Below are 25,165 nucleotides of genomic sequence, written 5' to 3'. Positions count from 1 at the left end.
ACCTATTATTCTAGAAAAATAGCACTGGTTGAGAGTATGTGGAGACATAGTGTTACACTCCAGCAGACAGCTAAAGCAACGGCCCTGTTTCAGATCTCCAGAGAAAAGCACCCCACCCCACAATGATACTTTTTCAGAGCCCAGCTCTCTGCTTCATTTTCTGTTTTTCTCCTGAAAAATGCTTCTATTGGTTACTACTCAGCTAGTTTGTTTGTTCTCCCTGGCTACAGTGGGGAGCAAGGGTGAGTCATCTTTTCTCAACTATCTCCTAGTCATCTTGGGTTATGTACCTATTTGCCTGTTGTGTCCCGAACAAAGGATGTTCCCAGCCTCATTGACAAGGGACTATTAAGTTACCAGGAGTACTCCTGGCTCCGTTAATCCTCTTCAGTCTAAACCTCAAGTTTTGCAGGGTATTAACATAGGACCACATTTACTGAGGCAAGGAAATTGGTGCCCCAGACCCAGAAAGTACTTTAAACAACGGTTTGGGGGGGTGTTTTTCTTCTTTGACTTATGAGTCTCCGAGTCAAACCAAGGGTATGGTTTGAAGGCTGCATCTCTGGATCAGCTTTTGTTTGAAAAATGACACAGGAGATACTATCTGCATTATTTATTTATTAAATTTGTTTCCTGACCTTCCTCCCCAAGCAGCCGTCAAAACGTGTAATGGTTCTAGGGGTTGCTCGTGCGTAAGCCGGTGCAAACACCTGGCTGGGTTGCCTGAGTGAACCTTTTCTGTCCGGACAGCCACTCACCCGTGGCTGTCTCAGTCACTGGCAGAATCTGTCAGTGGGCATTTCTTAAACTTCTTCCAGCAAAGAAGCTCTTTGACGCCTAGTCTTCTCCTACTCTTTCTGTGCGAAAGCCTTCTGCGCAAGGAGGGCGTAGGCAGCGGAGGACCCCTACTCTCCCTGCTGGTCCCCGGCAAGGAGTCATGGGACCGCCTCGCCGCTTCCCCCATCTGCCCCCCTTCTCCACTGGTGCTACGCTGATTCTCTTCCCCAGAAGATAGACTGCCTCTCCCAATCCCGGGACGCTCTCTGGAATCCCTCTGGATTTTGCTCTCTCCCTCTGGCACTGATGGCAGTTCCCTGACAAAACGTTATAACAGTATAATTTAAAATCATTTCAAAACATACTTAAAATACGCAGAAACTATGAAAAGCTATCTAAAAAAATTCAAGAACATTTAGAACAGTTTAAAATGTATAAAAGCAAACACATACCCTGCCTATTCTATTATATGCTTTGTAATTCTATCTTTAACAAATACTTTCCACCAGTTTTCTCACAAAAGGCATTAAACTAGCCAGTGTAATTTCATAGTTTCTCCCTGGATCCCTTTCCAGTCCTTCCTAAGTCGATCATAGTGACTAGTTAACATTTTTGTTAAGTTTTGATCAGCAACCTTTTTCAGCCGTGGGCTGGTCCACCATCCCTCAGACCATGTGGTGGGCAGGACTATATTTTGGAAAAAAAAAATGAACGAATTCCTATGCCCCACAAATAACCCAGAGATGCATTTTAAATAAAAGCACACATTCTACTCATGTAAAAACACCGGGCAGGCCCCACAAATAACCCAGAGATGCATTTTAAATAAGAGGACACATTCTACTCATGTAAAAATACACTGATTCCCAGACCGTCCATAGGCCGGCTTGAGAAGGCAATTGGACCGCATGTTGCCCACGGGCCTTAGGTTGCCTACCCCTGGCTTAGAACATCAACTCGTCACTACTGTTGGCCTCAGACTCCCTTCCTGGAAAAGTTAGTACAGGCACAGGGATTTGCCTTGTATCTTCTGCTGTAAAGATAGATGCAAAGAATTGATGCAGCTTCTCTACAATCTCCTTTTCCTCCTTTGGCACACATTTGACTCTCTTGTCATCCCAAGGTTCTACTTCCTCCCTAGCTGGTCTCGGGCTGCTAATGTCTTTACACAATCTTTTGTTGGTCTTTGTGGGTGGTTTTGTTTGTTTGTTTGTTTGTTTGTTTAGCAATGTGCTCCTCAGATTATTTTTTTAGCATCCTTATTGCCAGCTTGCATTTCTTTTGCCAGAATTTGTGTTCTGTTTTGCTCTGCTCATTTGGACAAGACTTCCATTTTCTGAAGGAAGCCTTGTAACCTCTAATAGTTTCTTGACTGCTCATTAACCACATTGACATCATATTGGCCCTGCTGGTACTTTTTCTGATCTGCAGTATAGATTCTAGTTGAGCTTCTGTTATTGTGATTTTGAATAACCCCCAACTGTTCTTGGGAGATTTGCTTTGCCTTTCAATTTTCCTTTTCACCAGATCCATCATTTTTTAGACATTTTCTCTTTTGAAGTCCAGTGTAACAGTGTTTGACCATTGTTCAGCAAACCATGTAGGCGCGACCTGACATTTGTAACCTTTGTACAATGCAGGCAAGTTGCCATGCATTCAGCATACCCATCACAAACCTAACTATATCTCTAATGAACAAGTCACCCACTACTAGGAGATCCCCACTCCTTGGAGAAGTATCCTTGATGTGAGGGGATAGTTGTTTGCCTCCCAAGTAATGGGCTCCTTCTACAGCAGGGTTTCCCTCGGGTCTCCAGTTGTTTTTGGACTACAGTTCCCATCATCCCTAACCACTGGTCCTGCTAGCTAGGGATGATGGGAGTTGTAGTCCAAAAACAACTGGAGATCCAAGTTTGGGAAACCCTGTCCTACAGTACCATTTTGCTGTTCCTCAGAGTTATACTCTCCTTCCCCAAGGCCCTCACTCCCTTTTTCAGCAGAGGAACTGGCACCCTGGGAATAAGTTACAACTGTCCCATTTATTCTCCAAATCCCTCTTTCTCAGCTGCCTCGAGGGGACAGAGTTGTTCCTTGAGGGTCAGGAGCACGCAGCCACAACCTCTGTCCAGGAGGCAGAGAGTCATTCGTGGGATATTGTGCACAATACAGAGCTCCCACCCCTTCCTGGTATTCCACCTGCTTCCTTGTTGGTCTTGTTGAGTTTCTTGGAGCTTGGAATTGGTTAGGCAAAAAAAGCGGGCAATGGAGAGTCGTCTACACTAGGCTGCCAGCCCTGTGGCCAAACTAACACCGTTTTATTAACATCTGTGTATTGTCTCCCAACCTTACAGCAGAGAGAGGCAGAGTGTGTGCAGTCACTATGTAATCCAACAGTGTTCTTTTCCCTGGTTCACAAGTATAATCCACTGGCAGATAGGAGCCTTCTCTGCTTAATAGAGGGCAATACCGATCTCATTTCATTTTGGAGGCTTGGTTGTGTCTTGGGAGGGGGGCATTTCAGTTGAATTACTGAAGTGAAACAAAAGGAGAGTGATGAAATGATTAGGAGAAGGGGCTTTTAAGTTTTTTTAATAAACCAGACCCTTTTGAAACTGCTCGTGGTTTTGGTAGCAACAACAGAGCTCTGCTCACCGCCAGCTGTTCTTCCTTCCCATGGTCAGTCTAGGAAGGAAGAATGGAGGTAGTGCCTCTAGTAGGTGCCTTAAAATAGGGGAGAGGGGGAGAAGGAAAAGTGCAAGGAAAAAACCATAAGGACTCCCTGATGCAATTGCAAGCCACCCGCTCCTGAAATATCAACCCTCAATTTGTCACCTGTGAATGGCAGAGGTCAATTGTTCCTCGCTCTGGATGGGAGAAAGATTGGGTAATGTGCCTTGTGTGTTACTATCAAACTCATCTTCTGCCTTCAGAAAATCTCTTCCTCTCAGCCTCTTACTAAAACTTAATTGTGAATCTAAGTTTTAAGAAAAAATTGTGGTGCTATTACGTGGCTGTTTCTGAAATTAGAATAATTCCCTATAAGAGTGTACTCAGATGGCTGAGTGCGGATCAGTTTGGAAGTGAAACTTGTTCCTCCAAAATTAGGGTAGTTGATTCTACATATTTGGGGGACATTGTAGGTATGAAGAAGGGCATATGTTTGTGAATTAAAAGAAAATAACAAAAATAACAAAACAAAACTTAATGGAAGGGACCTGTGAGCTTACAGATTGTTTATGCAGTTAAGCATATAGAAAGAGTTTGGTGAAATCAGAAGTCATGTGTTACAATCAAATCTATGGCTGAGAACAGTGAGGCACAGTGTTAGTATGTGAGTTGAAAGGGAATTAACCTGCTTAAGCCCCTAAAAACTTGTAGTAAGTATCCTGGAAGCAGAGAATTTGAGTTGGGGGATGCCTTTTCTTCTCCAGAACTGCATTCTCTCAGCCCATCAAGTTTAGGGTCAGTTGCCCTCCAGGGCAGGAGGGAAAGTCCTGCAGCAGTTTGGTAAGGAAAAAATACATTTGACCCTTTTCCTGCCCACTCCCCATTCACCCACAAGAAGCCTATACCAGTGCTGCGAGACTCTGAAGCCATAGAGAGGGGGAGCACTTCTTAGAGTCTGGTGGTAAGCAATAGCCTATCATTTCAGAGTCTAGTTTTGATAAGTAATGGTAAGGATCTAACATAATGCTTTACTCAGCAGTTTCAATTATTATTGGACAGCTGAAGGGATAACTTCCTTAGTCCTGAAATTTGTGGAATTTTCTTTTGTTAATTGCCACATTACGATCACAAGGTCATTACTGCATATCTGTTGTGACATTTCCCTTTTTTAATTTGACAGTTGCCAATCATAATTTGTGGTCTTGGTCCACAGTTCCAGTTCCGAAGCTTGTCTCTCGTCCGCATTGCTGGCCTGGAAGCCTGTGAAGGGTTCCAGAGGCTGAGCACGCAAAGTAGTGGGTAGTAGTTGGGCAGATGGTGAAGCAGCTCAGTCTGCTACCAAGGGACAAGTTATGCATATTGTGGAGCTAGGCCAGAATTGTCGGCTTTACAGTCCCCATGGGACCTTATTGGTTCTTTCAGTCACCTGATTCCTCCTGGGATGTAATCTGCCACATTGCTGTCCACCCATCTGCAGTAGTGGCACTGCAGAGCTGTTAAAATTAGGCCAGTGATTCCTGCTGCTTGCAGGGAATAAGATGCCTTGGCCCTACTGCCAGAACCCCAGCTGCCTTATATCTAGTTTCGTCCTTGTTTATTTAATGAGAGATTTATTTACAGCATTCAAGTTGTGCCAGTAACCATTAAATGTTTGTTGGGAAAGTGATGTGATACTTGACTGAAAGAGGGCAGAGTCTGACCCTGGTTGCGTAGTGGGGCTTCATGTCCCTGATTTTTCCTGTATTTGCATGTTACAAAATTGGTGCTGTAAGCACAGCATTCAAAATTCACCAGGCACATTTTTCATGTGGTTGGCAGCCACTTGTGACCAAGTGAAGATGCCCGGGTGCTAGGATGGCACCTGTTATTTCCAACATCTGGAGGTGCATGCCTGGGGAACCTTGGGTCTTGCCTGTTTTCACACACTAGCAACACATCCTGTAAAATTCTATCTGCGGTATTTTATCTGCACGATCAGAACAAATTTTAGGAACTGAAAGGTTGTATTGAAAATATGACTTTTGAGCCATCTAACCCGAAAATGGCAACTAGACATTCCATTTTGGTGACTGTAACCCTGGTTTAAGGAACCATTTGGTGCCTAGCTTATATATCTGAGTTTCTAACAGTGTATATGTACCATTTATGTAGCACATAATAATATCTTAAGGGTTGCTTTATTTTTTAATGCACATTTGGTAGCCTTTTAATACACATTTTTGTGAATGGGAGCCTCTGTGTGCCTGAAAAGATTACTTGCTCAGAAAAGCTTTGTAGGCCTACAATATCCTTTTCCAACCCTGGCATTCCCACAACGTTACTACAATATCCTTTTCCAACCCTGGCATTCCCACAACGATATTCCAGCAGCTTGCCAGTAAGATCTATAAGACGAGAAAGTTTCTATTAACTTGATAGTCCATTAAACGGAGACTGTCTGAACTGGGGCTACCTCCTGGGACGTGCTGTGTTTTAAAATGCAGCAGCAACCGTTCTGCTTCTTCTTGATTTCAGAACCTTTTAGCTGAGAAGGTGGAACAACTTATGGAATGGAGTTCAAGGCGCTCAGTCATCCGCATGAATGGAGACAAATTCAGAAGATTTGTGAAGGCCCCGCCTCGCAACTATTCGGTGATTGTAATGTTTACAGCTCTCCAGCCGCAGAGGCAATGTTCTGTTTGCAGGTACGTTTACACCCCTGGAAGCAGAACTTTTTGGTCTTCTTCTCTTTTGATCATCTGCCTTCAGTCAATGTTTTCACATTTATCAGTTCTTTATCAGTTATGTAGTCAACTCACATGTTTTGTTTATCTGTGAGATACAAGTTGAATGTTAATTCGTTAGTTTCTATATTCAGAGGACATTTTATGCTCCATTTACAAATTCCAACAGTTGGGTGCTCTTTAATTTCAGGTCCTTTGGATTACATATGTTTGTGTACACACACACACACACACACTTAAAAAAGACACTTATTATTTCACAAGTTGACTGACTGGTTTCTTCAGAGATCTTTGCCACAACTTAATACAATTTCAGCCTTCCTTCTAGTGTTTGCACTCAGTGATTGCTGTGGACAACCTTGCTCAAGTCTATTTAACGAGATGCTCCTTAAAAGTTGCAAATTCTAACCTGCAGTAGTGTAGACTGGATCTTGTTGTTTTGTAGGGGAGATACAGCCCCATGTAATAACCTGTCAATTAAGCAATCTAAATACGTGGGCACATAAAGCACTGCTTTTCATGTTGCAAATAGCTGAGCGAGAGCATACCTGTATGCCTTGTATACTTGCTGTTTCCCCTATAACACATTGTTGTTCTTTTTAACTGCATATATTTTGTCTACACATCAATATGGAACCCAGATTAGTTCAACTTTTTTTCAAGAACACATAAGTTTTTGGGGATGCCACAGGTATGCCCAATGTACAAGTATGCATGCAACATCGGAAACAGCTCTTAAGACATCCACTAAGGAATCACAGTTGTTACAACATTTGTCAAACTGTCAATCATCTGTGGCTTTTCCATGAAGTTACACATTTCCTTTCCAGGACTCCTTGTTACTGTTTGGTTTCACAATCAGCTCCTTTTTTTCAGCATGTGAATTCTCAACAGGCCACTGCAGCTCTTTTTTAGAATGACAGGTTGGCATGATGGAATTGGCTTTGCAGTTGGAATGTGGCTTATTGTTGCTGAGAAACTGTATTATCCTCGGTGGGCTGAAGTTCAGGAACAATCGGAACAGCTTTAAATGGTGCTGTTCTGATTATTATGCAAAATAGCCAGTAACACATTCCCTTATGTTGGTCTGTGCATAAATCTTTTGTTACTAGGATTTAATGCTGTACAAATATTGTCATTTAATAAGAGGATACCATTTACTGCAGTGGGGGAGAAAAGGGCTTAAGGTTCATCCTGCTGTATGGCATGGCAAAGACCCTGAACACGTCCCATTAATTTCAGTGAAATTCATTTCCAAGTAAATATTAGGACCGCAGGCTTAGTCATTTCTGCAGAATGCAGCTGGACATCTAAAATAAGAAACAATTAACTCATTGCTTCTAGTTCAAAACGTTTAAAACAAATGTGAAATTGAGATTTAGCTTTGCTGTAGGGTACAATATGAATTAAATGAAGCTGATGTCGCTGCACCTGAAAATAATAACATAAAACGGAAGTTACTCCAATCACCAAGTAATTAAAAGGCAGGAGCTGTACGTATAATAGAGAAGATGAATACAGAGTGCTGTGTTCAGTGCATTTTGGAGTTTTTGCTATGAACAACCTAATGGGTGGTATTCGACTAAACAGTTCTGCTAGTGCAAGCACTTTAGACAGTGCAACAGAACTTCCTCTCCCTGTGCTGCATCCCCTGAGTTCTGGGTTTCCCTCCAACCCTCCCTAGAAAATTTAGGGGTTGTATGGGAGTTCACTGCATGCCCCATAGTACCTGCACTAGCGGAAATGCTTAGTTAGATACTGCTGAATGCATCACTGACTGAAGCTACTCTTTTGTATAGCTCTCTTAGACAAGAAGTTGTTTTCAAAGTAATTGTATACCACATATTAATATAGTATTTCTCATATGAATTTTTCCCTTTGGAATCTCTGTACTTTTTTAGCAAAACATCTTTTTTAATAAGCATGCAATATTAACTTTCTGCATGGAACTGCTCTGAAACAGTCATATTTGATCAATGCATAGGAAATTTCAGTGGGCGGTTGTTGTTGTTTTTCTATGTAGTTCATCCTTGGGCTTTTAGGTATTTCAGATACTGAGGATGCATTAAGTTGTGAAAAGTTCATAATTCCCTTCAACATATGTTAATAGTTTTAAAAGTTTTCCTTCCAAGGTTGCCCAGAATACCTCTGCCAGCAATACATGATATATTTAGGGCTGAAATATGTAGCAGTGTGCTATTGTTTTAGTGGAAAGGATGTGATGTTCAGCTCTTTTTAGGAAATGGAGGGATGTGGTCATACCATTGGGTGCGGAGTACAGTGTATTGAGATTCTCATTTTCATTTTTTTTCCTTCTGAGAGTTTTGAGGCAGTATGGCTGGGAAGACAAATCTTGCGTGTGGGCAGTGCATGTGGGAATCTTCAGAAGTCAAAATCTTTTCCATGTGTTCCAAAAAAGAAAAAAAAAATGTGTGAGGGGAACAGGTGTGCATGCTTCCGCTCCCCCCTCAATGTTCCTGCACGCATCCGGCATGCTCCATGTCTCTTCTCATTTTGAAACTGGAATGTCTGAAGTGGGGTTGTAAGCACATTCAGCTGAGCATGCTTAGATTGTGATCAGCTACCCTGACAGCTCAAGGTTAGAAGTCTCCTTCAAACTGTCCAGATCAACATGGATGGAAGTCAGAAGACTGAGATTGGGCCTGATTCTTGCGCCTCCACTCTTATGCCCCTCCCACACATTCTTTTGAATGCATGAATAGAGCTGAATGGTTGGAGGACTAAGGCTTCAATGCTTCTCATTGATCCATGTCCCTTCTTGGGATTAGCACAAGGAGAATAAATTTATGCAGATTAAGTCGGCCCAGCTGATTTGCTGAACATACTCCAGTTACAGAGCACTATTTTAGGGCTTTTGTTTTTTGCGGAGATTTGTTAGTATACATCCATTCATGGCTGACTGCAAAATGCTACAGGATACCATTTGAGTATTGCTTTTCTCATCACTTGTCAAGAAGTCAGGAAGTTGGTCATTGGGTCATGATTCTGCCTACCATGATTTAGAAGTCTGCATTAATGGAGGAAGTCAGAGCATTTGTTAGGTCTGTCCCTTATCATTAAATCTCAGTTGATTATCTCAAAGCTAATGATTAGCTCCATGGAAATTACTTTTTCTGTAATGTAAGGAAACTAAGTGAAATTATCAGATTTCTCAGTGAATTTAGTTGCTTCCTGTACAACTGTGTGGAAGTTTGATCATCAAAAAACGAGGTACCTCTCAAAAACATGTCAAATAGTGAGTCTAGTTTTTAGTCACTCTTTTATATGTTGTGTCTTCTGCACTTTATAGGATCTGAACAAGTTTTTCATTCTCTGACCCTTTTTGTGTGGCAATTCAGCTGCTTCCTTAGACCTCTTGGACCTGATATTTTGCCAAATTCCTCCTATGCATCACTGTAAGGAGATTGTTAAGTCTTGCTTATGAGAACACACTAATCTTGGCAGGCTTTCCAAATGCCCCAAAGCCCAACGCAGCCACAGAGACAAGCCCTAGCTCTCCTCCCCTAGGTCTGAACTGATGGAGTGGGAAGCAGCGGCACAGGCTCATTGCAAAATCTGAGGATTTGCCTACGCTTCATCTGAGATGGACAAGAGGGGGAGAATGTCTAATTTTCAAATGGTTCCAATGACAGCAAGTGATACGGCTTCTTTTAGAATCAGGATGATGTTAATGTTATTAGGGTGTCTGATTAGACCAAGCATTCAAATCTCCACTCAGCCATGACTCTCAGCCAGTCACTGCTTCTCAGTTGTAGGGATGAAATGAGGAGGGGGAGAACCAGGTGCACCACATTGAGCTTCTTGGAAAAAAAGGTGGGATATAAATGCAATAAAATAAATAAATGCATTAAAAAAACATTTTTGGGCTCAGCAAAAACTCTGGAGGTTCCCATATTCTTCTCATTAGCCTTCCTTCTTTCTGCATGTCAATGCAAGGACCTTTTCAATTTTCTCATTAGCATAAAAGAAAATAAAAACACAGTTGCCAGTGGTGAGCACATTCTAGTTCCCCTAGGTATAATCCACGACTAGATGTATCAATGGGACGCGGGTGGCGCTGTGGGTAAAAGCCTCAGCGCCTAGGGCTTGCCGATCGAAAGGTTGGCGGTTCGAATCCCCGCGGCGGGGTGCGCTCCCGTTGCTTGGTCCCAGCGCCTGCCAACCTAGCAGTTCGAAAGCACCCCTGGGTGCAAGTAGATAAATAGGGACCGCTTACTGGCGGGAAGGTAAACGGCGTTTCTGTGTGCTGCGCTGGCTTGCCAGATGCAGCTTGTCACGCTGGCCACATGACCCGGAAGTGTCTCCGGACAGCGCTGGCCCCCGGCCTCTTAAGTGAGAGTCTGTCAAGACTGGCCCATACAGGCAGGGGTACCTTTACCTTTAGATGTATCACTTGAGGCTATGGATCATGCAAAGCTATTGTAAGAGGAAATGTGAAAAGGAATTAATATGTTGTGTGTAAACTTGACCTTTATTCCAGTGTACGCGAATCACATGCCTGCAGTGGTTTCCTCATTCATTCACATATTTGGGAACAGGTTAGATTGCATTCCCGTTTGATGCATGGAGCTGTTTCTGCCACAGTCCTGCAAGGAAGCTTGGGCTTGCCTGTTGCTCACCAGGAGCATTGCAGCACCTATATAAGGCTCAAAGTATCAAGTAAGAGCTTCAATGGTTGGTTAGAGCTAATAACTGATAACACCAAGGTTGCAGGTTCGATCCCTGTATGGAACAGCTGCATATCCTTGCATTGCAGGGGGTTGGACTCTATGATCCTCAGGATCCTTTCCATCTATACAATTCTTTGATTCTGTGGCCAATGATAAAGGTCAATGTTTCACTGTTGATAGCACTGGAAGTAAATTTAGAAGCTTTGAGGAGGATTGTGGTAATATTATTTCCTAGAATACTTAGTTGGGTGCACTACAACCTTCACCTAAAAGAAATAAAATATTGGCCGAACATTGTGAAAATAAATGGCAAGAGTGGAAAGCGGATACAAATTAGTGTGCCACTCCTACCGTTAAAAAACATTGCCTTGTTAAATTCCAGTTCTTCGTCTTTGTGCATTTCTTCTATTGGAGCGCTGCCAGACTACAAGCAATCAAATATCTTTCCATCATCTGTATGACTGCATTATGTCCACTGATTCCACTACTGTCAAATCCTGTAACCATGTGCTTCAGCACCAGAAGCAGGATCACATTCCCTTTGCTTGTAAATCTTACGTTTAAAGCTTCCCAGTGTGGACCTTTTGTTTGGGGTTTGCAGGAAGCAGAATTTGCAAGCAACAGTCAGTGTGATTGTGGGAAGAATCCTATAATTATGTGTGTCATGAAGACTATGTAAGCATGATGGGAAGCTACTAGACTGAAAGTGAGTTTGAGAGGCGAGCCTCCTTGGATTTTTCTAGTGCTGCTTGTAGTGTTTTGATCCAGTGTTTCGATATTGCCAGGAAGGGGGAAAATACACTTAAAATGCAATCCTATGCCTGTGTACTTTGAAGTAAGTCTCACTGTGTTCTGTTTGACTTACTCAGAGGTGTTAGGAGTGCTTGGGATTTCAGCCTGATGATGCCACCCTCCCACTTTTGCTGGGATAAATTATTCCAAATTTTAAAAATCTAACCTTAAAAAGGTTAAAGCTATGGTTTTCCCAGTAGTGATGTATGGAAGTGAGAGCTGGACCATAAAGAAGGCTGATCGCTGAAGAACTGATGCTTTTGAATTATGGTGCTGGAGGAGACTCTTGGGAGTCCCATGGACTGCAAGAAGATCAAACCTATCCATTCTTAAGGAAATCAGCCCTGAGTGCTCACTGGAAGGACAGATCCTGAAGCTGAGACTCCAATACTTTGGCCAGCTCATGAAAAGAGAAGACTCCCTGGAAAAGACCCTGATGTTGGGAAAGATGGAGGGCACAAGGAGAAGGGGATGGCAGAGGACGAGATGGTTGGACAGTGTTCTTGAAGCTACCAGCATGAGTTTGACCCAACTGCGGGAGGCAGTGGAAGACAGGAGTGCCTGGCGTGCTCTGGTCCATGGGGTCATGAAGAGTCGGACACAACTAAACGACTAAACAACAACAACAATAACAATAATGTAACGTTCCCCAACCTGGTGCTCTCAAGATGTTATAGGACTGCAACTTCCATCAACCCCAATCAACATAGCTGATGGTGATGGGTGATGGCAGATGTAGTTCAAAGACATCTGGAGGGCACTAGATTGGGGAGTTCTGACTTGGGGCCAAATGCGTATTGATGTTTGCTTCTGTGTTGGTGCTCATGTAACGGATGCTGATCCCCTGTCTGGGGAGAATATGGGTGAAAGAACAGGGGACTTGATTCAGCCCTTCCTGCTCTCCTACTTACTACATTACTGATAACCTGCTTTGGTCAGCACGTCTTTCAGGCCTGCCTGAATTGAGGTTAAGCACTGTTTTATGTGTGCAGAATCCCATCACTGCACGCACATACAGCTGTGTTGGGCCCAGATATTCAGATCTTATAAAAAGTTGGAGAAGGTACCTTTTTTTTGGTCAGGTTCATCATCTGCCAACTTAAGCCTGTTCAACATCCTTAACAGAGCAAGTAAAGGAGTTTTCATCACATCCACTGACAGAATGTATTTATTTATCAATCTGTTGTTCTGATAGGAACATTATTACTTGCTTGATTTTATAATTGTAACTATTTTCAACGTTTTTCTGACTGTATATGAAATGGTCAGGATCCGCCCTGGAACCTTGTGGTGAAGGGTGGGTAACGAATCTTACAAATAAAATAAGAATGTTCCCGTCTTCTCCCTTTGATTGTTCAGATAGGGTCTTCCCTTTCACATTTGGGCTGGTTGGGAATATTGTGAAATGAAGGAGAAGTAAGAACAGGAGGAGAAGGTGGTGGCATCACCTATTAAAAAGCATATGGCAAGCTGGCATTGCCTCTTTATTTTCTGAACCAGAGCATCCTGCCTCTCACCAGCACTGAAATGTCTGCTCTTCAGATCCAGGGTAATGGTGGGAGGAGGTCATGTGTCACTTGTTCAGATTTTACACTTGAAAAGGAAGTTGGGGACATGGCAGTTGACCCTAGCTTAATCTCTGTGTGTCTTCTGTATCAAGAGAGGCCACTTTTGTCTATACTTCCCCCTTCTTATTTTGATCTCAGTTCTACACACACACACGCTCTTCTCCAATTATATGACGTTTTCATTTTCACCTTCATGAAATTAGCTCTTTACCATGTTGTGCAAGTGTGAGGAGCTGGAGTCAGTGCTGAGAACTGGACGGGCTCCATTTTACGCAAGAGCCTCCTCGCAAAGCCGGTGCCCAGCGCAAGATGAAAAATAGCTTGTCTCGCTCGATGCCCGCTGGGCCTGCTGTCAGCCGACTGTATGTTCTTAATCACCATTCCAAAATGAGGGATGACTTGGCCTTTGCCAACTATTTTGCTCTTCACACTCATACTCTCACGCATGTGTACTTTTAATTCCTTCCCACTAAAATGTTTGCCTTTGCTATCTAAACTTGGGTTTTGCAAATCACACACACACCCCCCACCAAAAACTAGGGGTGCCAGCTGTTGACTGAGGTGATGCAGCTGTGGGCCTTTTTTGCAGTACTGCTCGCTTACATTATATATGTTTAGCTTCCTCTTCTTAGCTGCTGGTTGGTTAATAGTGTTTTACGGATTGTAATTGTTTTACTGATTGGTTGATTATGTAATATGACTAATGCTGAACCTGTAATGTTCTATTACGTTATTTATTGTTTGCAAGCTGATGGGGGATTCATTTGAATGGAAAGCAGCACAGAAATACAACGAATCAAATCAAAACAAAATGTATGTATATTTCTGTTTGCTTAATCCCAAATTTTCTTTCCATATATACATACATACATGTATGTATTAATGCATCTATGGAAAGAAAATTTGGGAATTAAGCAAATAGGAAATCAGTGGTATGAAGGACAGAAGTAGGTCTTGGCTGAGTCTAGAGCGTTTCATAACCTACTGTGTTCTCTCTCTCAAGGTGGCAGTGAGGAACTGGTGAAAAACCCAGTTGGCATTTTGACTTTAAATGATAAAACGGTTGTTTCTCTTCAAAATCCTTTTCAGTTTTCTTTCGAGTTCAGGAAACAAGTGCTGGACTAAACCTGTAGCTTATTTATTTTTGAAAAGGTTTATACTCTGCTTTCTGATCAAATCTTTCCTCAGGAGGACTTATAACTGATGATAATCGTATAATACAAGCATTGAATTCACCTCCCCCCCCCCATTTTTTTGTAGGGCAGCCAAAATGCTGTCCCTAGCAATCTGATGTGCTTGTCGCCACTAATGTCCTTCAGGGTCTTTTGCGAGCCCACCCAAGGGAAATGACACCCCCTCTGGGAAGTGTGCTGCTTTATAACGCAGTATTGCAGCTTTAAAAATGTTTAGACCCAGTTTAGTTATTCCAGCTTTGCAAATGACACAACTGGATTTATTGGCCTTTGCAAAAGATTCACTAGCTTATTTGCATGCATGTTTCTAATATGAATGTTTGTGACCTAAACAAGGGATGGGCAGGAAGAATGCTACCATTGCCTGAGGACCAGTTCTACCTACATGCAATTAGGAGAAGAGGTTACTTAGAGGTCTGAATTACTGTCCCTTCTTGATTAGCAAATTGTGAATCCCATAAACAAAAGGCAAATATTTTTGTCTATTCTTTGTGCACAGCTTAGGGCAGAAATATATTCTTTGCTTTCTTCCTCCAGGGAGTTCAGGGCAGTGTGTGTAGGCTTAGTCCATTTTATTCTCCCAATCAAGTTAAGGCTGAGAGATGATAAATTGCCCAGGTGAGTGTCATAGCTGAGCATGCACAGGGAGCACAAAATGCTGACGGACTGCTAAGAGAGGGGGCAGTGGAATTGTGTATTCAGGGAGGGGACGTGGCTTACTGGAACCCTGAACAGGAGCAGCCAATTCTTCAGCATTTTTCTTGCAGGCCCTGCTTGCAGGCCATTACATTTCAATTTCCTCAAAATGTGAAATATTTCCCTACTGTTTATCTCCATGTCCCTCAGCCCCTAAAGAGGACAGCATACAAAAAGCTCTAAAAATTTAATATAAACTTGGGTATACAGTCGTACCTCGGAATCCGCTCCGGAAGTCCGTTTGACTTCCAAAATGGTCCGTTTGACTTCCAAAATGGTCGACTTCCAAAGCGCGAAGCTCCTGCAGCCAATCAGAAGCCACGGAAGCCCCGTCAGACATTCAGCTTCCAAAAGAACATTTGAAAACTGGAACAATCACTTCCGGGTTTTGATCGTTCAGGAGCCTGAGCCAAGGTACGGCTGTACAGTGAAGGAGAAATGTAAATCTAATATGGAGAGCAGGGGAGTCATTCTTTTAAGAGAAATTAATATAGCTATTTTCCTCTTCTGGTATCTAGATATTATTTCTGAGTTACATGCTAGATTTCAGTTTAGCATACCAATCTTGTCTCCCCCCCCCCCCCAACATTGTTGCTTTTCTGGCTGACTTACATGTTCGTTGTTATTTTTACTGCATAAAAGCTGTCTTTGGCAATTTATTTCCCTCTTTCTTTGAGTGAACTGTATCTGACCCACTATCCCTTGCAGAAATGGTAAGATAATGAGCTTGAAATTCCAGAAAAGTTTGAAGCCTTTTGCAAAAGATAGTAAATATAAATTAATTAGCAGTAACTTTAAATTAGGCAGAGAGTTAATTAATAAAGCAACCTGAAAGACTGGCTAGGATATATTACCCAAGTGTAAGTATAGCTAAACAAGTTAAAGAAAATGATCAAGTTGGAGTGATGTGATGTGATGTGATCATTTTATTCATCTATTAAAACTTCAGAGTTTCTATTATAGTTGGTTTAACACAGACATGCCCTACAGTTATTACTTAAACCTTGGCAGGATTCATTTGGTGTTGCTTGACTGCCCTCTACAGGCTGTGGATGAAGATGCAGCACCAGTTCATTAGGAAATGACAGATTCAGTGTAGCAGTGAGCTGCCTGGCTTTCAAACCTTGCCCCCTAAATGGGATTTTGAAAGAAGGGAATAATTCTCGGCCCTCCAGTTGACAGCAAAAGCAAACATTTCAGTTTGCTTCTAGTCCAAATGAGTGCCCCGTGTCGGAGGCTGTGTTTTCTTGTGATCGCAGTTTAGAAATATTGGTTTTCTTTTCACCGGATGATTAGTACTGTGTTCTGATGGGAAAATGCACTTTTCTACCAAAATGGCATTCAGAATTCTATTTAGTTATGGTGTCTCTTACATTTTTATCTAGAGCTCTTCCAGGTGACCTGATGATTCAACATCTATTATGATTTGCTTCTGCAAAGCTTACCCAATGAGGTTAGACTATGTTCGCTCTTTCTTGAACATTTGTTCTGGTTTGTCTGTTGAGAGATTATATGATGATGAGCATCCATCCTGATTTTATTGTATTTTGTTTATACATCTTCCCATTAGGCAGTAAGTCAACCTACACATTTAAATACATTTCCCTGTTACTTTCCTAACCTCAAAAAGTTAATAAAAAACAAGAAGTGGGTTTTTTTGTGCTAGGCAATAAAGCTTTTTAATCCACTTTAGTTGCACAGACCTAAATTTCCTGCAAGTGCTTGATCCCATCCCACAAAATACTGACTGTCTGGAGGCAACCCTGACTGTTAGTGATGATTACATTTATTGTACTTGAAGGCCAGTTCTGGGCCCAAATACACAGTTGCACTAAAGCAGACAGATAGTGGGTCTTTCTAAACCAAATAAACTGTAGCCGGAGAATATTCAGCACATAAACCCATCAATATTTTTAGTAATTAATCCCCCTGCCATACACACTTTCCTAATCAGTTGGCACATTGCAAGCTAGACTAGTATTGTGCTTCAGATGGTGTTAGGTGATTAGATTTGTGATGGTGGCGCAGTCATCGAGTGATGCAACAGCCAAAGAATTTGTTTTTTGCTTTTTTCAGAGATAATCACGAACCTGGGGAGATTATTAGAAAGATAGGGTTGGAGACCAAATTTAATTTGTGAGAACTTATTGGGCAGATTAGGATCAGGGGGAATTTTCTTTTTTTTCTTTCTTTTTCTGGCAGGTATAATTGGTTGCTGATGATGAGAATAATTTACCTTAGTCTTGAAAATCAATCCACAAAAATTACCAACCAATAAAAGTCATATCTAACAGAAGTGTTCTTTTTAAACAACAACAACAACTCTTATACCCTTAAAAGTAATGCTATAAAAACAGCTGTTTTCAGAGGTGGCAGACACAGAACATGGTGTGTTATATCACTCCCTCACACCCAAAGACAGGAAAAACAGCTTTTCTCTTTGTCCATTTATCATGCCTCCCCCCTCCCGTAGTCCATTTCCTGCCTTTGCCTGGGACAGATGTGTGATATCCCTCCTGTCATTTGTCCTCAGTCTTGTACCTATGATGATGGTGATGATTAAATTTCCTATACTGCCATTCATCTGAGGATCATAAGGCAGTTTACAACATAAAAGCACATAACATAGCAACAAACAAAAACAATCCACCTTCCAGTTTAAAAGGCCATAAATTGTTTAATTAGCCAAAGACCTGGTTAAAGAGGAACAGTTTTGCCTGTCGCCTAAAGGTGTATAATGATGGTGCCAGGTGAGCCTCCCTGGGGAGAGCATTACACAAATGGGAGCCATTGCAGAAAAGGCCTGTTATTGTGTTGCCACCCTGCAGACCTCTTGTGGAAGTGGTACACAAAGAAGGGCCTCATGTGATGATCGCAGGATCATATGGGGAGTGGTGGTCCTGGAGGTATTGTGGTCCTGAATCACTTAAGGCTTTATAGGTCCAAACCAGCACTTTGAATTGGGCCTGGAAAATTATTGGCAGTCAATGCAGTTGGGCCAGGATTGGCATTATACCCTCAAACCCTCTTACCCTGGTGAGCAACCTGTTTTCTGAATTCTGCTCCAGCTGAGGTTTCCAAACCATCTTCAGAGGCAGCTCCATGTATAACACATTGCAGCAATCTTACCTTTGGGTTACCAGAGCGTAGACAACAGAAGTTAGGCTGTCCCTGTCTAGATAGGGGTACAGCTTTGCCTGATGGAAGACACTCTGAGCCACCACCTAAGCCTCAAGCGACAACAATGGATCCAGAAGTACCATCAAGCTATTTCCTCACTCCTTCAGTGGGGGTGTAACCCCATCAATAGTAGGCAACCTCCCATCTATCTGGTCTAGGGAACTGCCCATTCCCAGTGCTTCTTGTCTTGTCTGGATTGAGTTCCAGTTTACTGGCTCTCATCCAGTCCATTACCAAGGCAAGACAACAGTCCAGCACATCCAGTGCCTCACCTGCAGATGTACAGGAGAAGTCCAGCTGGGTTTCATCAGCATATTGCTGACAGCGTACTCCAGATAACCCTGCTCAGTGGTTTCATGTAGATGTTAAACAACATGAGTGATAAAATTGAACTCCGAGGAACCCCACATCGAACGCTCCATGGGGCCAAAGAGTGCCCTCCATGGGGCTCCAATGTGTGCTCTCCACCATGTGTACCCATTTCTGGACAATCTTCTCTTGAGGTCGCACTACAATTGACAAGTGAGTCAGAGGTGCCAATGCAATCAAGGAGTGTCTCTCAGCGTGTGGTTTCATAATAAAATGAAAAGAAGAAAAGGTTATCTTCAGCCAGCACAGCATCTACAAGCTCTGTTGGATACACAGAATGGGTTGGTATCAGTCAGTCTAGATCGTGTGTTTAAAATATTGCCAGCAAATTGCTGATTATAAGGTCAGCTCTGCTGATACACATAGCCCATGGTACAGGGACTTGTAGTTTTAACAATTTATCTGATGTTTTGGGCAAAACATATCAGTTCATTTGAGGAAATGACACTTAGCATCCATGTTTTGCAGTGTCTTGGGTCAAGTTTCAACCAGGGAACTCTGGCTCTGTTTGCTACTCCAGTGAACATACAGACATAACTTTCTTTAAAAAAAAAAAAAAAAAAAAAAACTTGGTTCCAGTGATCAAAGCCATAAGAGATGGATGTGGATGCATTGTCAGTGCTTGGACTAGAGGGTCTTCATTATGCTTTCCTACAAATTTCACTTCTGCCAAGTGTTCTAAGAAAATTGAGATTGGAGAGATCTTGAATAATTCTGATAGTGTTGGTTTGGCCATGGATTACAGAATGACCATGTTTTACATAAATTTTGCAAACGGCTATACCCCACATGCATTGCAAATACAGTGGTACCTCGGGTTAAGAACTTAATTCGTTCTGGAGGTCCGTTCTTAACCTGAAACTATTCTTAACCTGAAGCACCACTTTAGCTAATGGGGCCTCCTGCTGCCGCTGCACCACCGCTGCACAATTTCTGTTCTCATCCTGAAGCAAAGTTCTTAACCCGAGGTAATATTTCTGGGTTAGCAGAGTGTGTAACCTGAAGCGTATGTATCCTGAAGCGAATGTAACCCAAGATACCACTGTACTGCCTCATCTGGGTCTTTTGACGCTGGGTCTTTTGAACTATGGTTCACCCAGATACGGAGCGGTTCCATCTCACTGCTTGAAAATTGAGCAGGAGAATATGAAAAGTTGTGGCTTCTTAGATATCGTGATGGATGTATTGGCTTCTTGGAGTCTTTCAGTGATCTGGATCTGTCAGTTGACATGGAGGAAGTTCCTTCAATAGTTAAGATCAAATGACATCAACTTGGAGTCAGAGAATTTACCCCCAACTTGAAAATAATTCCAGTAAGTCTTTTTGTCCAATGGATGGGTTTTTGCTTTATTTAAATACTCTTCTAACCCTATGATATTATACCAGTGCTTTTTTCTGGGGGTACTCAAGGGTATGCAGTACTAGCACCATTTTTCTAGATCAAAAGCACTGGTTATAAGTGTAGCCCTTACTGTAACAACTTCATGGTGAGTGTCAGCACCTTTTTTTTTCCCCCCTGGAAGAAAAGCACTGATTATACCCTTAAAAGTACTGCTATAAAAACAGCTGTTCTGGATTTATAGGATTAGGAAAGGAAGAACAAACCAAAGGGGAGAGAGAAATATTTAGTATTCCCAACTTGAAGTAACTTCAAAGAAGCACTTATCCCTTTTCTTCCCCTGAAGGCCAAATATTCTGTTTAATATTTTGCCCAAACGGATACAGTGACACTCAGCTTGATCCTGTGCAAGATTATTTGGAAGTAAATCCCGCAGTGTTCAGTATGGCTTCCTTCCAGGTCAGTGAATGCAGCAGCTTTTGCTAGCCTGATGCCTTCCATACGTTTTGTGATAAAACTTGTATCAGCTCCAACCTGTGTGGAAGGCACCCAAGTTGTCAAAGACTGGTATATAGAGTTGGTGCCTGGCTGTAGTCCTTTTGCTATCTTGCCTGGTAGGTAAGTCTCACCAAGCACTGGGGGATATAATTCCAAATAAACTTGCCTAGGACCTGGGAGCCTGTGAATAAGCTACTTCCAAAAGCCCGAGGGCAGTATCCTTCAAAATAGATGTGCTGGTGCAGTGACTTTTGGCTACACAACAGAACTTCCCTTGCATCCCTTCCCAAAAATCTGTTCTGAAGTTTTCCCCAACCTTTCAGAGCAGATCCAGAGAAGGCAAGGAGAGAGGAGAGGGAGGGGAAGTTCCACTGTGAATGCAGAAATCCTTGCGCTAGTGAAACTACTTCACTGGGTACCATGTGGATAACTGCAAATGCTTCAAATGACTTGTCCTTGGGGCGTACAAGTAAGGTTACCAGACATCCTCGTTTCCCGGGGACAGTCCTCAGATTTACAAATCAGCCCCCATACAAAATCCATTGAAGTTGAAAAGTGTCCCCGGATTCATTGAAAAAAATCTGGTAACCTTACTGTCAGGGAACTGCCATCGGAGCCAGAGGCGGAGGGAAGGCTCCAGAGCGATGCCGGAGAGGGTCCCAGCAGGGAGAGAGGCAGCCCATCTGCTGGGGAAGGAAATCTCCAAGGGTGAAGGGGGGCAGTTGGGGGAATCGGAGAGAAGGCTCCAGGACTCTTCACCGGAAACCAGTGGGGAAAGCACGGGTACTCTGCTGCCCACACCCTCCCTGCGCAGAAGACTTCCGCGCAGGGAGAGTAGGAGGAGACTTGGCGTCAAAGAACTTCTTTGCTGGAAGAAGTTTAAGAAACGCCCACTGACAGATTCTGCCAGCGATTGAGACAGCCACGGATGGGTGGCTGTCCAGACAGAAAGAGTTCACCCAGGTGACTCAGCCAGGTGTGCCAACGACTTACGCACAAGCAACCCCCTAGAACCATTACACTTACGTACAAGATTAACAAGAAAATTCAACTGGCGTGGTCTTCTTGGTTGGGTGTGAAATGCAATACCAAGACACAGCCATTCTGTTTGTGAAAACAAAGCAGAAGGGATCAAATGCAAAAATGAAAGTCCTGTGTCAGTTGTTCGGGCATGTATACCTAAACCAACTCATCCCTGAGTGGATGATCTGGCGAAGGGCAAGAGAGGACGGTCTCCGGCTGTGCCATAGTTTAAATTTCCTGCAGCCATGCTCCTTGCCCCTGCCAGCACTGATTGGGCAGTGAGGGCCACTCCTAGGTGGGGCCCACTGCTGGCAATGCAGCAACAGTGCCAAGGAGGTGCCGATTTCCGGCCCCGGCCAGATCACTGCAGGGCCTGATGCCTGACCACAACGCCACCTACCAGGTAATGTAAGCAGACTTGCAATAGACAGATTAAAACAAAAATAAAATAAAATGGGACAGTCCTAGCTAGTGATAGGTAGCTGACACTACCTTGGTCTCCTGGGGACAATTTGGGAATAGTAAAAAGCAATTTTGCAATCCAGTTTACCTAGGTGTTCAGCATAGTCTCTGTTCCTTGAGCAGTCCAGTTTTCTTGTGGTAACTTATAAGGTCACCCAGTGAGTTTGATGACCAAGCAGGGCTTTAGGTCCTATCCAACACTAACCACTACACCACCACAGGCTCTTTATTTTGGATTTTGGAAGTTTTGAAGGTGGTAGCAGCCCCTTCCACACATTTTTCAAGTTATGGAGGGGTTTGTGTGAGCCCTGCTATAGTGGTTAGGAGCGGTTAAAATCTCATCTCTTCCATCGACTCAACAGTTTACTGTCCCCCACATTGTACACTGGTGCAGCAACAGAAAGGAGGTGATTTGCTCAAGGTCACTGTCTTTCAGCCTTGGGTCTCATCTGCAATGTGGGGATGATGATGATTACTGAGAATGACCTATGCAAAGCCCTTGAAAGTGTTCTGAGTGTTGTAAATACTGTAAAGTTTTCTCCCTTTTCTGAGGTTTAGCTGCAAGTTTTTTAAAAGAAAAGATAATGTAATTTTGTGGAAAAGAATGCACATTACAGTTTTATGTGAGGTTCATCTAATGCTGTAAGTAGGACGATGTTACTGCAGTTATTAATGGTGCACTTATTAGGTAGTTGAATGTGTTTTTCTCTGCCTTTACTCTTACAGGCAAGCTAATGAGGAATATCAAGTGCTGGCTAACTCATGGCGCTACTCTTCAGCATTTTCGAACAAACTTTTCTTCACTATAGTAGATTATGATGAGGGCGCTGATGTTTTTCAGCAGGTGAGAAGGTGCATTCCTGAATGCTAAGCTGCTCTTGTGTCCATCATTCTAATATATTCATACTCTTGGTTGCCTTAATTGTATGTTTCAGACATGTTTCACCTTTTTTTTAGAGGGGGTAAGCCCAAGCACAGATGATGGAGAGACTGCTGTTGTTACTGAGGTTATTGATGAGAAAATTCCACCATACTCCTTTAGCTGCCACTAAAAATGAAGAATGTTGCTGTTCTGAGAGATCCGCAGCAGTTTGTTTCTGCTGCCCACAAAAATGTACACATTGTTCATTTTTTGTAGTCTTCAGATGATCATGAAACTATGGCTTAGATCAGGGATGAACAAACCCTCCAACCCCTGTTGAGGAACAGTTCCACTCAGGGCTAATCTTTTGGGGGCCGTGGGCAAAGCCAAAAGTGTTTTCAATTAACTAACCTGGAAGAAAGACCAATTTTTGCTATGCCTACCTCAGATTTGAATTCCCAACCTAGATAACTGTGCCCAAAAGTAACCCTCAGTGGGTTTTGTGGGGCTACTGTCAAATAAATATACAGAGGTTGGGTGGGGATTTTTTTTAGTGCAACAGACAAAAGTAACTAGTGTTCTGAAAAGCAAGTGAAATAAACTGCTTTCTTACTTTACTGTGCTATATATACATACACACACAGGCACATGCACTCACATATACACACACAGAAGCCTACCACTTCTCCCCAGGCTATACAAGTAAACAAGTTTAAAAGTTTTTTAAGAGATCAGTTTATTTTTATAAAACAAGATTGCTACTGAAACTTTGACACTAATAGTTTTATACTTAAATGTAGGTCATGGCCATCTGTAACCAACTTGCCAGGTCATTCCCCCCCCCCCTTCTCTCTATAATGTATATCAGTTGTCAGAGATTTGATGCCATTACCTATGTTCTCCCATTCTTCAGCATCGGCTGCTGTTGGACAGAAAATGCATACTGTGATGGCATCACATGAGATGTAATTGAATATATATGTTATGGGGGAAAGGGGAAGAAGAGTGTGGCACAGAGAGGCTGTTTTTGATGGCCACCCTAACACAATGTGTAGCTTTTGTCCTTCCCTATTGCTGATACCTTTTTACCTTATTGCTGATTGCTCTCTTTCTCCTCTTCCGTCCTCTCTCGCGCACCCCATGGACCTGAGTAATTGAGTTCACATAAAATGCATATCATTCAAATTGATTACTTCTTTAAAAAGACCTCACTTTTGCCAGTTCACAAAGTGAGTTGTAGTCTAGTTCAGCAAAGCTATGTGCTGTCTTCTGAAATATTACATTTGACAAAAAAAAAACACCCCACAAACAACCACATTTCCTAGTGCCTCATATTTTGCAGTTTCACGACATATTGGGTTGTCAACAAATATTCAGCGGAGGAAGAGAATATGTTGTACTTGGAATAAATCCAATTATTTAACATCCAGCTTGATTATTGTACATAATTTGAATTTGCAACATTTAAATAATGTATTTATGTAACATAATTTAGTTGTGTAGTGAGCATACAGCCCTGGTAATGAAAATGGCTGGGCTTGTGTATGTCATTAGAGGCAATCTTGTTGCATCCTCATTGCTTTCACAGGTTTCTTCACTCAGATTTCAGGGTAACCTTATATGTCCACATCCCTGAGTTCTGAGAGAGAGAGAGAGTATAAATAAATACAATATTGCCTTTCGTTAGTGGAAAATAACGGCTTGGATCCTGACATGTTGTTGTTTAGTCGTTTAGTCGTGTCTGACTCTTCGTAACCCCATGGACCAGAGCATGCCAGGCACTTCTGTCTTCCACTGCCTCCCGCAGATTGGTCAAACAATCTGCGGAAAATAACGGCTTGGCTCCTGACATAGCTTTAAGGAAATTGGAAGGAAAGTTTCCTGGTCCATCCTTCCCTCTGCAGTTACCTATGATGACCAAGGAGGCTTGGAAGCTCTCTTGAAGAATGTGGGATGAGGCACAAGGGCTATTTGGAGAAAGATGAAGCAACAGGAACTTTTCTTATGAGAATTTCCTTAGCTTAGGATCCAAACCTGATTTGATGCAATTCCCCACTTCTCTTAGTGCCCTTCCCCATGTTTCATCCCACATTGTTCTGGGAGTACCCCTGAACACAAGATATTTTTAAGAGATACAGTGGCTGCAGAGAAAATGAGGGGTCAGGAAGCATTTCCTTTTGTAAACGTCTACAGGTTAGCTTATAAGATCTAGCCTGATGATGATACTTAGCTTTTATATTTCATCTTTTGAGTTCCACCTCCACCCCCCATGAGAAGCAATGAGAGGTAATCAACTGACTGTTTAAAAGCTTAACTGTTCACATG

General features: G+C 42.5%; 1 protein-coding gene across 1 annotated transcript in view; it reads left to right on the top strand.

Annotated features, from left to right (window-relative positions):
• Nucleotides 1–25,165, top strand: part of TUSC3 (tumor suppressor candidate 3) — a 124,840-nt gene that overhangs the window by 34,582 nt on the left and 65,093 nt on the right. The window contains exons 2-3 of the mRNA XM_081875884.1: nt 5,959–6,128; nt 22,705–22,822. Coding sequence (XP_081732010.1) covers nt 5,959–6,128; nt 22,705–22,822 — 288 coding nt within the window. The remainder of the gene's footprint in view (nt 1–5,958; nt 6,129–22,704; nt 22,823–25,165) is intronic.

This window comes from Podarcis erhardii, assembly GCF_964252035.2.
Source record: "Podarcis erhardii genome assembly, chromosome: 9".
Classification (NCBI taxonomy): Eukaryota; Metazoa; Chordata; class Lepidosauria; order Squamata; family Lacertidae; genus Podarcis; species Podarcis erhardii.
The sequence above is the reverse complement of the archived record's forward strand: the minus strand, read 5'-3'. Positions and strand labels throughout refer to the sequence as shown.